Here is a 15,353-nt window from a genome sequence, read left to right on the forward strand (position 1 = left end):
TTTGCTTCTCCTTCTCTGACTGTAAGGGGCACCGGGCAATGCTAATGGCAAATCTTTGTCTTCCTTATGGCAATTTTGTGAAACATTATATTTCTTCTTTATTACGTGACAAAAAAATTGATCTGATCTGACTATCTTGACTATAATGGGAAGTATGCATTTCAATGGTTTCTATGTCTCAAATCTAAAATATTTGGTAGTACTCAACTTGTTACCAGAACCTTGTGAGAGTGGATTTCAGTTTGTAGCACCTGAGTGTAGTTACTGCTCATGGGCCATTGCACTTCAAAGGAAAAAGATGCCAGGACACTGCCAGGAGCTTGGTGATGAAAGATGGTGCAACAGTCGGTAAAGGCAAGGTGTGAGGTCAAGTATGATCCATCCCATTGCCTTGTTAACTCATTTTTAACATAGAGCTGGTAAATAATTAATAAAATGTATCATAATGAATCACAAGATATTGAAAAAAAAATTGCATCCTGGCTGGTTCTAATCACACTGAAACTATTGTAGGAACCTAGTAACTCAGTCAGTGGTGATAAAAAAAACATTGCCATCGTAACCACTAATGATATTATTTAAATGTTTGACAACCTCAATTGGTATTATTTACTTGTCAAATAAGCATGTTGTTTCTGTCCTCTAATCTAAAAAAAACCCTTAAATATCAGATGCATAGTTTAATTTTTACTAGAGTTCAGCAAAATGGACACTGTGTTGATCCAAATGAAGTATTGATGGTGATGAATGGCTAGTTTGGACTGAAGCAGGCAAGTTTTCACTCTAATAGTGAGTCCATTTATTTTGTATAATTTAAAAATTAGAAGGAAAAGGAAGCTGGGTCATAAGTCCTGGGCTATAGCCATTACTGTGGTCCTTGAGATGGTTCCAGCATGTTGTCAAGTCCTGAAAGCATCACTAGGTTGTGGTTCTCATTCTCAAGCCTTGACTTGTCTCAATTCACTCTGAGCTCCAGCTCCCCTTCTAACTGTAGGTAGAGGAGGAGGGCGGTGAGGTGTAGCCATGGGCTTGACTGCACAGGGACAACTACTTTTCTCCACTGCAAGGAGTTGTAACCTGAGTGCTGTACGAGTCATGGAAATGAGGATGAAGTCACTACCTGTCTTTTGGAAGTCTGGCACAACCTGCATCTGTTATTTTGTTATTTAAAACACAGGAATGTTTAAAACTGGATTTATTCCCATTTAACATGTACTTAATGTGTTTTGAAGAAATTACATAATTTGTACATGCTTTAGTTTAACGCCAGTTAGTAGTAACTCCGAGTTTCTGGAAAAATTAATATCACTCCACAGCTTTGTTCACTATCTAAACCATATGTGTGGACATATTGTTTGTCCTTTGTAATCCAATTGGCTCTTTTTCACTTGTGGTGACAGGCAGAAGTTCTCTTCTAAACCACAAAGTCATTGTCATTAAGCTGTCCTGGAAGGTGTGGCAGATGTAGTTCAGCAGGTACCACACTTACTTCTGAGTGAGAAGGTATAAATCCCATTTCAGAAATGGGAACTCAGTATTCTCAGCTTATGTTCTAGTCTAGTGCCTGGGGAGTTGTGCAGAATTGGAGGTGCTGTCTTTGCATGAACTGTTGAAAAAGAGATTATGGACTCTCTCTGGTGAGAGCTGAGTGGAAAGACCAAAATATATCCCTTCATCAACTACAAAGAATAGAATATCTGATTATGAACATACTGCTGCTTGTGGAATCTTGCTTTGTGCAGATTGGCTGCTTCTACATTACACTGGTGACTCCTGTTCAAAGAACTATTGCCCGTAAGGATTTCTGGGGATATCCAAGTCCAGTTGTGTCTTTCAGAAATGTTTTATATGGCCTCCCCAATACTCAGCCTTTGTTGTCTATAAGATGAAAGGTAGCAATCTGCCAAGGCTTCTTGCATGATACCTTGCATACCACAATCTCAAATACCTTGAACAACAAGAGAGACAGGTCTGTAGAAGCTTCACCTCCTCCATATTGCCATGCAAGCTGCATATCATCCTTGGAAATTGGTACATTCTTTACCTACCTAATAGTACATAGGGAGTAAGTTTACATGACAAGGTGCAATGGTTCTACTACCTTGTGGCAATTAGGGATGGCAATAAATCCTATCTTTGCCAACAAAATATAATATGTGAATTAACCTATCAACAAAAATATCTCTGTTTCCAACAGTGAGAAAAATAAATGCTACCTGTCTTAAAAAGATGCACATAATCTTCACATTTCCTTTCTGTTATCATTTAGGACATGCTTTGGGCTTCTTTATTGCTATAGGAAAATTATCAACAGTGTCTCCAAGGCACACATAGCTCCAGTGATGTAGGTTCGATTCTGACGCACAATGTTCTCTGTGTGAAGTTTGCATGTTCTTTCTGTAACTGTGGCTTGCTCCAATTTTCCCATTACTTCCCAGTGGCAGTAGATTAATTGGCTACTTTACATTGTCTCTGGTACAAGAGCAGCAAATGAAGTGTTGATGGGCATGTGTGAGAGAATTGGCTGCAAGGTGATAATTCAGAATGGATTGAATGTGTTCTGAGAGTCAGCATGAATAGCCTCCTCTACTGTAAGGGCATGCATGAAATATATAGAACTATCCTTTGGGGATGGAATTTACATTTCATATATCAAGCTATTTTTCAGGTATTGTATCTCCCACTCTATAGTGATAATTGGATATTGTTCTTTGGACTTTTGTGTTATGAGCAGGTACTTATGTGGCTTGCGAACACTATATTTCAGAGAGGTAAACATGGTTTGGGAATGATGGAAAACAGCAGGAGATTGTGGCTAGCCAGGAAAATTTAGAACCTACTGCACGCAACGGCAGGATCACAGTACCGCATGTTAGATCATTTGGAAGCTAGGTTTATTTGCACGGCTGGGAAGGAGGGAAGAAATATACAACAGCAACAACCTGACAGACAAAGCATCATAGCCAAAGGAGTGGAAGACTGGTGATTGAGGATGGGATGGTTGGAGCTATGGAAAGCAGGCAATATCATCTGGGAATTGCAGAAATGCAATAGTGAAAGATAGGTTAGGTCACCTTTTATTCATTTGACAATTCAGCAATATCCGTGAGACTCTGCCTCCCATTGTGTGTGTGGGCAGGTGGGAAAATGAAAAGGCATCTTTTATGATCAAATAGCAAGAAACTGAAGAATCCAGAAATTTGAAATAATTATAGAAAATGCTGTGACATTCAGCTGATGAGATAGCATCTGTGGAAAGAGATAAAAGACCATAAGGTCATTGACCCGAAACATTGATCCTAGAATCATTTCTGTTTGGAAAATTAGAAAAGATGCAGAAAGAAAAGAGTAATTGAAAGTTCTCTTTAAAAAGTTAGATATTTCATCCAACTTGTGTGTGCTACATGATACATAAAGAAAATATTCAAGCATTGCTGACTGTTATAGGTGAAGATAAACTTGTAATGTTTTTCATTATCTAAAAGTTCCAAAGAAACTATGCAAACATGCCAGTAATTTGATTTGCATGATCACCAATGTTCCAATGAACATTACATTAGTGGTTAATTATTAACATCGAACCATGTCTGTTTCATCAAATGACATGTTCGGGGTGAGATGTCCAATTGACAACTTAATTTACGCCAAAGTTGCATCCTGACAGATGATTTTTCTGACGCCACAAAAAGTATGCACTGAATGTTGGGTCTTTGGAAATCGCTTTCCATTTATCTTCGCTCGATGCCCAACATCAAATGTTACCATAGCAACCACACTGTCACCTGTGAACAGTAAATTTAAATTGTTCAATTAGAAATGTTGATTTTTCAGCTTTGGCAACATTACGAACATAATGATTTTGGTAACCTGCTGTGCAGGTAAGTTACAAGTTGCAAAGATATCAACTCTCTGTATAAAGATGGTGGAAGCAGAGTAAATTAAAGAGAATTTGACAGGCATTTTGAGGGAAAATGTTTTGCAGAACTGGGACCAAGGGGAAGTGGGGCTGAACAACAAAAAATAAGCAGTTGGCCTCTCTCTGAGCCATAACAGTTCAGTGATTCAGTGGCTTTTCTACAGTCTGATAATATGTCTTGATTTACATAAGTATTGGAAATATCACATACACACCAAATACTGTGATTGAGTTCCCTACTCATTTTATCTTTCTGAGCTTTTCTCTTGGTTGGTTCATGTTATGAATTACATGTGTGTGTTCACTGCTGTTTGGTTGCTTTGAATGAAGTAGCAATTGGAAAGGATTTTCATTGAATTCTGTGGTAAAGTACAATTGTTCCTTTTGCTTTGAGAATATAATCACACATTGCCTTGCTCGCATTTTCCACTTGTTTTACACACATTGCCATTTCCAGTGAGTAAATGGCCCTCTATGTTTATTTGCAGAGCCTCTCAGCGTTCCTCTCCATTTTGTTTCATCCATGGTGAAAGTGTTTCTCTTGTCATTTTTATAGACATTCCCAAAGCAGCTGTCAGGATCTTGAGCAACATGACATTCCTGTTTGTGAGCTTGTCATACACTGCAGAAAGTGCCATCGTCACTGCTTTTATTACCTTCATTCCCAAGTTCATTGAATCTCAGTTTGGCATCCCAGCATCTAATGCAAGCATTTACACTGGTAAGATGTGTACATTAAACTTTTGTGTTGCAAGTTATATAAAGCAACAGAAATGTGTGTTGTGCCATAGAATAGGTGCGAGATTTAAAAGGGCCGAATTATGAATCTCTGCTTCATGTGTGATTGAATGAGACCGATTATCCTGTTCTCGTTAGATGTCTTAAATGCTAATTAACAAATCAACTTGGCGAATTGCAATTTAAATCAGAATTTTAACTTTATTGATTGATCCTTCTCTGATTGCTTTATGAATCACTATCCAAATTGAGACAAGAAGATAAAAATGAAGCCTTGGAAGGTGAAATAAAACTATTGGAATTGCTCAGCAGCGCAGACAGGATTTGGAGAGAGAAACAGAATAAGAATTTCAGGTTGCCAATTTAATCAGATCTAGGAAAGATTAGAAATCAAATATGTTTTAAGCTGCAGAAAAGGGCGAGTGAGGAAAAAGAATCTCTGAAACGGTGGCCACTTAATGAGACCTAGTGACACGAGAGTTGGTATTATCAGTTGAGAGAGAGATATGAGGAATTGTTAATTGCTGGAGGGAATGGAATTTGTGTCATTCACTCTCTCTTGCCTCCATCCTAGCAAAGATTCCATGCACTCTTTCTGCGCTTCCCCTTCCCTGAAACAAAACCTACTTGATTTCTAACATTCCCAGTTTCTGGTGAAAGATTATTAAACAGAAGTTAAATCTGTTTTGATCATGCTCACTGTCAAAGCAACTCAGGGCTTCCATCATTAACTGCTTTTATTTCAGACATCCAGCAATTATTGTTTTATGCTTGTCAAATTAAAAATGTCATGATCGCAAAATGTTTGGTAAAATTTAAAATTGAGTTTTCAAATTAAAGTTGATAATTTTGCTTGAAGTTGAACAGATGAAATCATTGATAAGTAATACTCTTTATTGATTATTTATGTATATATATTAAATCATGCACTAGTAAAATAATGTTCAATCTATTTCATGCACATTAGGCAGGTGCTACAATATGTCAGCTTGAATGGCATAAACAGGATTTGCTCATCATCTTCTTGCAAGCAATTGTGAAGCGGTTAACTTGTGTTAATAAATGTCCAGCTTGTGAGAATAATTCTTGTTTGGTCCATAGCACAATCCTCATTTGTGATTGTTAGGTATGTATCTAGTTTTAATAGATTTGTCACTAATTCCTTGACTAATCCAAACAACTCATTTGACCCTGAACTGGATTTCCTACCTTATATTCTCTTCGTCACTCCATATTATTTTGCTACTGTTCTCTTAGTCTGTATGTCTCAAGTGGAACCAGATTGGTTGTATTTGAAATATCTAAGTTGATCTTCCTTCTTCCTTGGTTAGATTACCCTTAGTCCCCACCATCCTATCATTCAGCTGATCCATAAATTTTGGCTCATCAAAGCTCTGCTTGTTTTCAAACATCCACTAAGAGTTGCTTGTTCTCCACAGTTCCCATTGATCCATGTTAGTTTACATTCCAGCAATGGATTGCTCGTGAAGTTATTGCCTTCATGAACAAATTTTTTCTATCTCTTTACTACTCCAACACTAGCCACTTTTGCATCCTCATGGCTTTGCTTCACCAGTGGTATTCTTCATTTCTCTACGTCCTTGGCTGTAGCCTCAGTGTCTCTGTCTCTCCTCCTTACTCTCCTTCTCCGAATTGATGCTGTTATGGTTTTTGTATCAATGTGTATTTGATTGAAGTGCCTTTTTTTGTCTCCTCCCATGTTTAAACCTGGTGCAGGTTATTGTTGATCTGTCAGAGTAGAGATGAACACATCGGCCAAAATACATTTGGTTTGTAGTTCTGTGAACCCATCTTGTAATTTTTAATTCTGTGCATAGCATTTCCACTACTTTAGATAATGATATGGTAAGAATGTTTAATAAAAATAACAATGTTGTTGGCCATGCATAAGTGGAATTTGACAGGTTCACTGAAATTTACATTTCTGCTACTCCAGATCACGATACGAGATATAAAACGACACAGCAGAGCTCGACAATAAGAATAGTTGTCATGGCAGTTGTTGCTCAGGGCAATGGAACAAATAGAGCAGGACTGGAAAATCCAATTGAGAAAGCACATCTTTTAAGAATATTCGACCATGTTAATGATTGATCTATATTGTGACTCACCTCTTGAATAATATGCAAAGAGTTAATTATACAAATAACATTTTTGCAATTGTGATGCAAATCCTTTGATTCATACAGTATATCCGCTGCCTGTATATCTGCAACACCTCGTCCCTGTGAGTCCACAGATATGCTTTGAAGCAAGTGGAATTTAGCTGGATGCTGGATTCTAATCCTGTCCATTTCTTGATTAGAGTGTGAAAGATGCATCAGAGATCTGCACACTCAAATAGTGGCTGATTCATGAATTTGCTGATCATATCTAGAGTTTTGTGCAGAAAGTGACACAGCAGGAAAGCACCAAATAGATGCTTAATCCTCACTTTTCACAGTTCAGCATAAGATTCAAGTTCCTTTATTATCATGTAATAAAACAGATGTAATATCACACAAAATTGACTTCAGTCTGCTGACAAAGATGCGCCATCAGCAGAAAGTGCCTGGCGTCCTTTATAATAAGAGAAATGGAAACTAAAGAGAAGACCCCCCTCCCCCCTCCCAGAGGTAGACAATCCAGTGATCATTGGGGAATCAGAGGTGGAGAGGGTGAGCAAATTTAAGTTCTTGGGAGTCACTATCTCAGGTGATCTTTCCTGGACCCAAAACACCAATGGCATTGTGAAGAAAGAATGTCAGTGCCTCTACTTCCTCAGGAGTTTGCGGAGGTTTGGTCTGACACCAGAAACCCTGGCAAATTTCTACAAAGGTGAGGTGGAAAGTGTGCTGACCAACTGCATCACAGTTTGGTAAGGGGACATGAATACCCTGGAGTGTAAAGCCCTCCAAAAGGTAGTGGACACAGCCCAGATCAGGCAAAACCCTCCCCACTATTGACTATATCTACAGGGAGTGCTGCTGTTGGAGAGCAGCAGCAATCATCAAAGACCCTCACCTCCCAGCACATGCTCTGTTCTCGCTGCTGCCATCAGGAAAGAGGTCAAGGTGCCACAAGACTCGCACCAACAGGTTCAGGAACAGCTGTTACAAATTCAATCAGATACTCATTTAAGGACTCTTACTTGTGCACTTTATTGATTTTCTTCTTGTTCTCTCTGTATTGCACAGTCCATTTGCTTACATTCATTATCTGTTTACAGTTTTTTGTTTACATATTTATGCTGTGTACAGCTTTTGTTTAGCACTTCCAAATAGTGGTAATTCTGCTGTGCTCACAGAAAATAAGAATATTGTAGCCATGCGCTACTCGAAAGAAGATACACTCAAAGTGTAGTCGGGTTAAGCTCTGAGTTTTATTAGGGCCCAGGCATGACTTTTATACTTGCACTGTTCCCGCTGTGGCCTCCCTTGGCTGACGTCACAACCTGCATAACAAAAGCGAGTTTCCTGCATAACAATGCCCTTCTTCCCCACACGCTGTCCCTGTCTGTTGGCTGCGCAGCAAGGCTAGTGCCATTTTGGGGTCGCTGGCCTTCAAGCTGCCCTTGCCGTTCACCTGCCGGTTCGAATATCGGGCCCAGTGCCGCAGGCCTTTGGTTCCGCTCGCTGCCCAGAGTGCCGGCTTGATTGCCATGGAGGCAGGCCACCACAATGTCAGTGTTGTGTGTACACTGACAATAAATCTGAATCTGTCACTGAATGCCCATGATTCACCTCCAGTGCTCATGCAGCCTCTGCAGCCACGCAGACTCCACTGGCAATCTGAGCTCCAAATGCAAACCTCCAACACAATCAGGAAGCCTTCAGTGCCCTCGACCCACTCTTGCATCCCAGTCCTGATACCTGGTACCCCTTCAGCTGGCCTTCAGCCAGTCATCAGCAGTCCGCAGCCTGGTCTGAGTCCTTTGACCACAACCGGCATCAGCTTGCTATTTGCGTGTGTTCCTCACCTTGAGTTGCCACAAAACCCCTCCTCACTGGTCCACTGCAGTGGACAACATCCCGTGAGTTGTCTCCTCTGGTTCTCTTTCTCAAATGGGGAGTGTTCTCCCCATTTTCAGGTGCCTTGCGTCAGTCCTCTGTTTCCCCAGAGTCTGCAACATCTTGAGGCCACGGGTCCACAACAACAGCAGTGCTGCCATTGCAGCAACTCCAGCAGCACCACTATTTTATTTTGTCGAAAGAGATCCTCAAATATTCAATTCTGAGTGAGAATTTTCAAGTGCTTAACTCTGAAATCAAAGTGAAATACAAAGTTAAGGAAATGAGCTGGGCGAGCTTACCATACTGGCTATTTGGATAGTAAACTTGGATCAACCCCACAATTGTCTGCAATTTACTTTTGTTATTCAAGTTATGGGGAGGAAATTTGAATAAACAAGTCCAGAGGACTCAAAAATCCAGCAGCAATAGAAATTCACCAAGACAAATAGTTGCTTGTAATTTTCTTTAAACATAAAAGCAGGATCAAACTTTAACTTATTACTATTAACTTAACTTAATCTAACTTAACCCCCTTCTAATTCTAAGTGCATGTGTATGTAATGTGTATATGTTCAGAAAAGTTTTTTGATTCACAGTCCAATCACACTTCTCACTCCTCCAAGTTCACTGGTTGCAGGCAATTTTTATACTGTGCACAGGATTTAACATTTATGAATTTTCACCAGGCTCTAGTGCTTAAAGGTAAATGGTTTCTGCTCAGGAAGGTTCTAATTGGTTTCAGAGAGAGATTTGTTGCTTGTTGGACACTTCAGTGTCACTTCAGTGTCTTGCTGAAGAAACTTTTCCAAATGATAATCTCTTCTTCCACAGAGTTCCTTTTGTTTCCCTTATTTCAGGAGAAAGACTCTAGCCAGCCATTTCCTCTTGTATGGACTACGAGGGTTATCAACAGGCTGAATTCCAAACTCACAACCTGTCTTCAAAATGAGGTTTTAACAAGCCTGACAGCTTCCCATGTTACAGCCTCTAAAAGCCACTGCAGTCTCTCTCTCTGTTTGCAAAACCTCATGACCCCTCTTAGAACAGCAAACTGCAACCAGACAGATTGCTGGCACCAGAATCAGTTTCTGTCTGGCCATCTTGCTTTAAAAACAATAATCCATTTACTCCATAGCATTAGTCCAATTAACACCTACTTGAAAAGTGTCCATAGGCATTCTTCAAAGTTTCTGTAAAGTCACTGTGGACATGAAGTCTCTCTTTCAGCAAAGCTCTTGCATTTTAAATGAGATGTCTTTTGTGAAATGATAATGTCTGTTTGTGAAGTGACCTCCACTAAACACCCACAATCTATCCCTTTTAAAGACATATTAATATATAATATAAAACATACCACATAGCACAGGTAATAACAAAGATTGTCAGAAAAGGCACATCAGGGTGGGGTTGCATGGAGGCGGCTGTGCTGGGTATGTGCAGGGCAACATGACAATGAAATCCTCTCATGTATGAAGCCCTCAATGAGCAAATTGTGTTGGCTGTGGATTACTGAGAAGTTCAGGTTGGTATCAGGACCATTGATGATGGTGGTGGGATGGGATGAGGCAATCTGAATCATTGGTAACCAGAGGATCCTTTATGGGTTGGCAGCAGCAAGGGTAGGCTAAATACTTAACTGAATGCGGTGTGTGGGGATCAGCCAGAGATGTGAATGGGGACCCTCAAGATATTGGCAGTGAGGAAGTGTCAAGATGGTGGGAACTAGCACCAAGGAAGACCCTTAAATGAAGATCTTCCTGCAAGATGATAGGCAATACATTTTCCAGTGAAGCCTGTGAGTTTCAAGGGAGTGTGAGAACCTGAACTGAGCGAGTTTAAAGTCAGTAATGGAAAAAATGCCTTGGTGCCCCAATGCACTAAAACCAATCACAGGAACAAGGTGCTTGGTGAGTTAAAGAGAGTCTGGGAATCAGGGCAATGTGTTTTTCTAGGAAAGGGTATGGGGACTGGAACTCGGTTCCAGATATGTTCAGGGAAGTTCGCAAACTGGGACACCGGTCAACCCAATACCGACTCATTAGAGTAGCGATCAATCGAATAGCAGAGCTTCAGAGCATGGAATAATGAGCAATATGGGCATAATTAGAGCAAGTTACCACTGCTAGTCTTGCACCACTCAACTCACCAGGAAATCCTAATCATTTCCAAGACATTCAAGCCTTGGCTTCTTGTTTCACTAAGAAACACCTCAATTACTGGCAGAAGATGAGCCACCTCTTCCACAGGAATTGAAGCAGACCTTGGGTCTCAGTTAAAGTGTACTTTGGTGTGAATGCATCTAAATGCACCGAATAATTTTTGCAAGTAGTTTCAGAACAAACATGATGCCTTTTACCATCCCGCTTGTATGTATGGGCTCCACAAATAGGTATTGAAAGACAAAATGTGGGCAATATGTACACAATGGATAAAAGTAACTTGTAAACCACGCAGAAATGCAAAATATCTATGTTGTTCTGGTAGTATTAGCATATAATGAATTTCATTATATCCAATATAATTATGAAATTAAACAATAGGTCAATTTAGTGTCATTTACCCAGCTTATGAATATAGATTTCAGACAGCAAGGTTTCACACATACAAAAGTAAATTTCAATATTTAATTTTGTTTCATCTATAGACTCCCATTTCCCTACATTTGGCTATCTTTCTTTGAATGAGTGAAATAGTCCAACTCACACTCTATTTCATGAGTTTGATTATTCCCTCTCTTTATGCAGCGTATCTCAAAACCCACTTGAATAGTGTGGCGGAAACCTTTCATGTTGAGGGCTAGCCTTGATAATCGAGGTGTAACAGTGAAACAAGAAGCCAAGGCTTGAATGTCTTGGAAATGATTAGGATTTCCTGGTGAGTTGAGTGGTGCAAGACTAGCAGTGGTAACTTGCTCTAATGTTCATATTGCTCATTATTCCATGCTCTGAAGTTCTGCTATTTGATTGATCGCTACTCTAATGAGTCGGTATCGGGTTCACCGGTGTCCCAGTTTTCCCTGAACATATCTGGGAACGAGTTCCAGTCCCCATACCCTTTCCTAGAAAAACACATTGCCCTGATTCCCAGACTCTCTTTAACTCACCAAGCACCTTTTTCCTGTGATTGGTTTTAGTGCATTGGGGCACCAGGGCATTTTTTCCATTACTGACTTTTAACTCGCTCAGTTCAGTTTCTCACACTCCCTTGAAACTCACAGGCTTCACTGGAAAATGTACTTTACTCTTGTGCAACATCTGGGAAAAAAAGAGCTAAATATAAATGTTCATTAGAATAACAATTCAATGGTCTGAAAAATCTTCCAGTTCAGCACTGATAAAAGTTCTGAGCATTTTAGATTAATGGACTTTTATGTATTACGTAATATTCACAAAGAGCAAAGATCAACCATGCCAGAAGCCAAAATAGCATTCTAATAGCATGTGATTATAGATATAGTGCAGGGCCTCCAGTGCCCAATTTTATATTACAGTACTAATATCCCCCCACTACTCTGTCTACCATGTGCTTTGGCCAGTAGCGAGCATGGGTGGTAGCATTCCAGGGACATGGAGGAAGCAAGAGTATTATTGCACCCTCTGATGTTGATTATCTTGGTAGGAGGTGTTCACACAAAACAATAGATGGTATATTCTATATTCGATGAATATTTAAGATAATTGGAAAGTAGACCACAGTGCTTTTGCCATTTGATTGTTGGATTTTGTTCTGCATATATGGCACACCATCTTTGCCACAATGCACTAGCAACATTGTGGCATGTTCTAAAGTCATGAAAGAGGTTTCTTGTATTATCCCTGACTCGTAATTGTACAATTTGATCACCAGATGGCTTTGCACTCCATTTGATAATTTCAGAGTCTCCAAAATAATTATTATCCTTTTATGTCAATTTAGGTGTAAAATAACAAATTTTATTTTTGTCTTATTATCCTGTCTCATCAGTTTTAAATGAGCCCTGTTTGAACTGTTTCTCTCGCTTTTGTTTTTTTAACGTGGCTACATTTTGTACACTTTAGTGGCCTATCTGATGGCTCTACCTTACGCAAGTGGCAATAAATGACACTGGAGACAGTGGAGTCAGGAATCAGTACCTTTATTGTGCTTAACCACAGCTTTTATAGTTCCCTCTGTGCGTTTCACGCTGAGCCTTCTGGGATGCGGTCACTTTCCAGCCTCGAGTGTCAGGTGCCATAAAAAGCGCAGGCTCTTATTCGTGCGCTTTTCCTAATTACTGGTGCCTGGCTTGTAGCTGGAGGACTGGGACATCGTTGGAGGCTACGCACTCTGGTAATGCACTTGCTAAATTGCTGTTCTGTGCGCGATTCAGTTGTTCGCGTGGGGCTTCCGCTCCACCACCCACCCCCAGAATCGTGGCTGCCAGACGCAGTTTTCTGCTGGTAGTTCAGCCTGGGGTGACCTCTGGGACATTTCAGTCCCATCCAATGTAAATACTACACCTTCTCACCTGATTACCCTAAGGGGCCCCTCATATGGGCATTGAAATGCTGAGCCTTTCTGACCTTTCCTAACCATCACGAATTCTGCAGTCAGTAGGCCGTGCAACACCTGATGTTTGGAGCTCCCGTGAAAAACCGTGGGATAGGGTTGTTTTGCCCCTATTGCTATTTCTCACAAGATGTAAAATATCTAGGTCAGCTGTCTAATTTATGTCTCTATCAAAATGTACGTAACCTAGAATGGATAGTGGAGTTCCATAGATCATTTCAGCAGTCGAAACTGGCAATCCTTCCTTTGGTGCTGTACGTATTCCCAATAGCACCCATGATAATTTGTCCATCTAGTTTGGCCCCTGCAGCCTCACCTTAAGTGCCGACTTTAAATGCCTATGGAACCCTTCCACAAGTCCATTTGGCTGAGGATGATAGGCAGTTGTGTGGTGTAATTTACTTCCACCAGAAGTTTGAAATCTGTGTCCACAGGTGGGAAGTAAACTGCGTACCTCCATCTGAAGTAATGTGACTAGGTACACCAAATCGTGCAACCCAATTGAAAATAAAGGTCCGTGCACACGTCTCCATGTCTGCTGCCTTCATAGGGATTGCTCCGGACAACGACTAAAATGGTCAACAACAGTAAATAAATATCTCATCCCCTGACAGACCGGCAAAGGTCCAACTACATCCACATGAACGTGCTGAAATTTTGCATCCACCGTGGAGAATCTTTCAGGCGGTACACGCGTGTGTCTGTGAATTTTAGCCTTTTGGCACTGAAGGCAAGTTTTGGCCCACAGGGTGACATCTCTCTTTAGACCGTGCCACACATAACGATTTGACACTAGTTCAACGGAAGACCTAATGGAAGGATGCAAAAGATTATATATATCATCGAAGATCTTCCTGCACCAGCTAACTGGTAGAATGTGTCTAGGGTGTCCTGTGGAAATGTCAAAGGAGCGTGGGACCGCTTGCCTCAGTAGAGATTTCCTCAACCTGGAGACTTGTAATGGTGGTTTTGTAGGCCTGTACCTCCTCATCCTGCTGCTGGTCTTCCGCCAACTGTGCCATGTCGATTTCACCCTGGACTGCAGAGACAGTTGGTCTCAATAGGGCATCTGCCACCGGATTGGAAAAACCGGTCACGTACCGAATGTCAGTCATGAACTCAGAGATGAATGACAATTAGCGTTGGTGCCTCGCGGACCACAGGTCAGATTTCATACTCATGGCCTGCGCAAGGAGTTTATGATCAGTAAAGTCCATAAACACTCGACCCTCCAGCATGTATCTGAAATGGCACACTGCCAAATACGACGACAGTAATTCTCGGTCGAATGTGCTATATCTCATCTCTGTAGGTCGAAGATGTCTGCTATAAAACACAAGTGGCACCCATTGTCCTTTTATGTGTTGTTGCAACACTGCACCAATTGCATGGTCGGATGCATCTGTAGTTAGCGAGAAGAGCGCTTCGTGATCTGGGTGGGCAAGACTTGCCGCAAATGCCAAAGAATCCTTGGTTCTTTCGAAAGCCATGTCCGCTTCCTCATTCCAATGCAATATATTTAATATTTTTCTATTTAATAGGTCAAACAGAGGGCACATCATGGCTGCCGCTCCTCTAATGAAACGATGATAGAAGGTAACCATTCCTATGAATCGTTGCAAATCCTTCTGAGTAAGAGGCCGTGAAAAATTGCGTATGGCAGTCACTTTGTCCGGCAATGGTATAGATCCAGTACGAGAAATCCTGTGGCCGAGAAAATCAATTGCAGCTGTACCGAACTGGCATTTTGCGGGGTTGACTGAAAGGCCAAAATCCTGTAATCTAGCGAACAGGAGACGGAGGTGTCATTTATGCGATTCCTCATGGGGGCTCGCTATGAGGATGTCATCCAAATATACAAAGGTTCCTTCTAAGTCCCTAGTGACAACATTCATCAATCTTTGAAACGTCTGGGCGGCGTTCTTCAAACCAAACGGCATTCTGATAAATTCAAAGAGACCAAAGGGGATTATAATAGCCGTCTTTGGGACATCCACAGGGTGAACTGGAATCTGATATAATCCCTTCAATAAATCTACTTTGGAAAATATAGTAGTGTTAGCCAACCGTGCTGAGAAATCCTGAATATGAGAGATTGGATAGTGGTTGGGGATAGTTATATCGTTCAACCGCCTGTAGTCCCCACATGGCCGCCAACC

At 40.8% G+C, this 15,353-nt stretch overlaps 1 protein-coding gene across 1 annotated transcript in view; it reads left to right on the forward strand.

Moving 5' to 3' along the window:
* Nucleotides 1–15,353, forward strand: part of slco5a1 (solute carrier organic anion transporter family member 5A1) — a 158,286-nt gene that overhangs the window by 119,310 nt on the left and 23,623 nt on the right. The window contains exon 4 of the mRNA XM_069915418.1: nt 4,473–4,637. Within this exon, the coding sequence (XP_069771519.1) occupies nt 4,473–4,637 (165 nt within the window). The remainder of the gene's footprint in view (nt 1–4,472; nt 4,638–15,353) is intronic.

This window comes from Narcine bancroftii, chromosome 2 (genome assembly GCF_036971445.1).
Source record: "Narcine bancroftii isolate sNarBan1 chromosome 2, sNarBan1.hap1, whole genome shotgun sequence".
Classification (NCBI taxonomy): Eukaryota; Metazoa; Chordata; class Chondrichthyes; order Torpediniformes; family Narcinidae; genus Narcine; species Narcine bancroftii.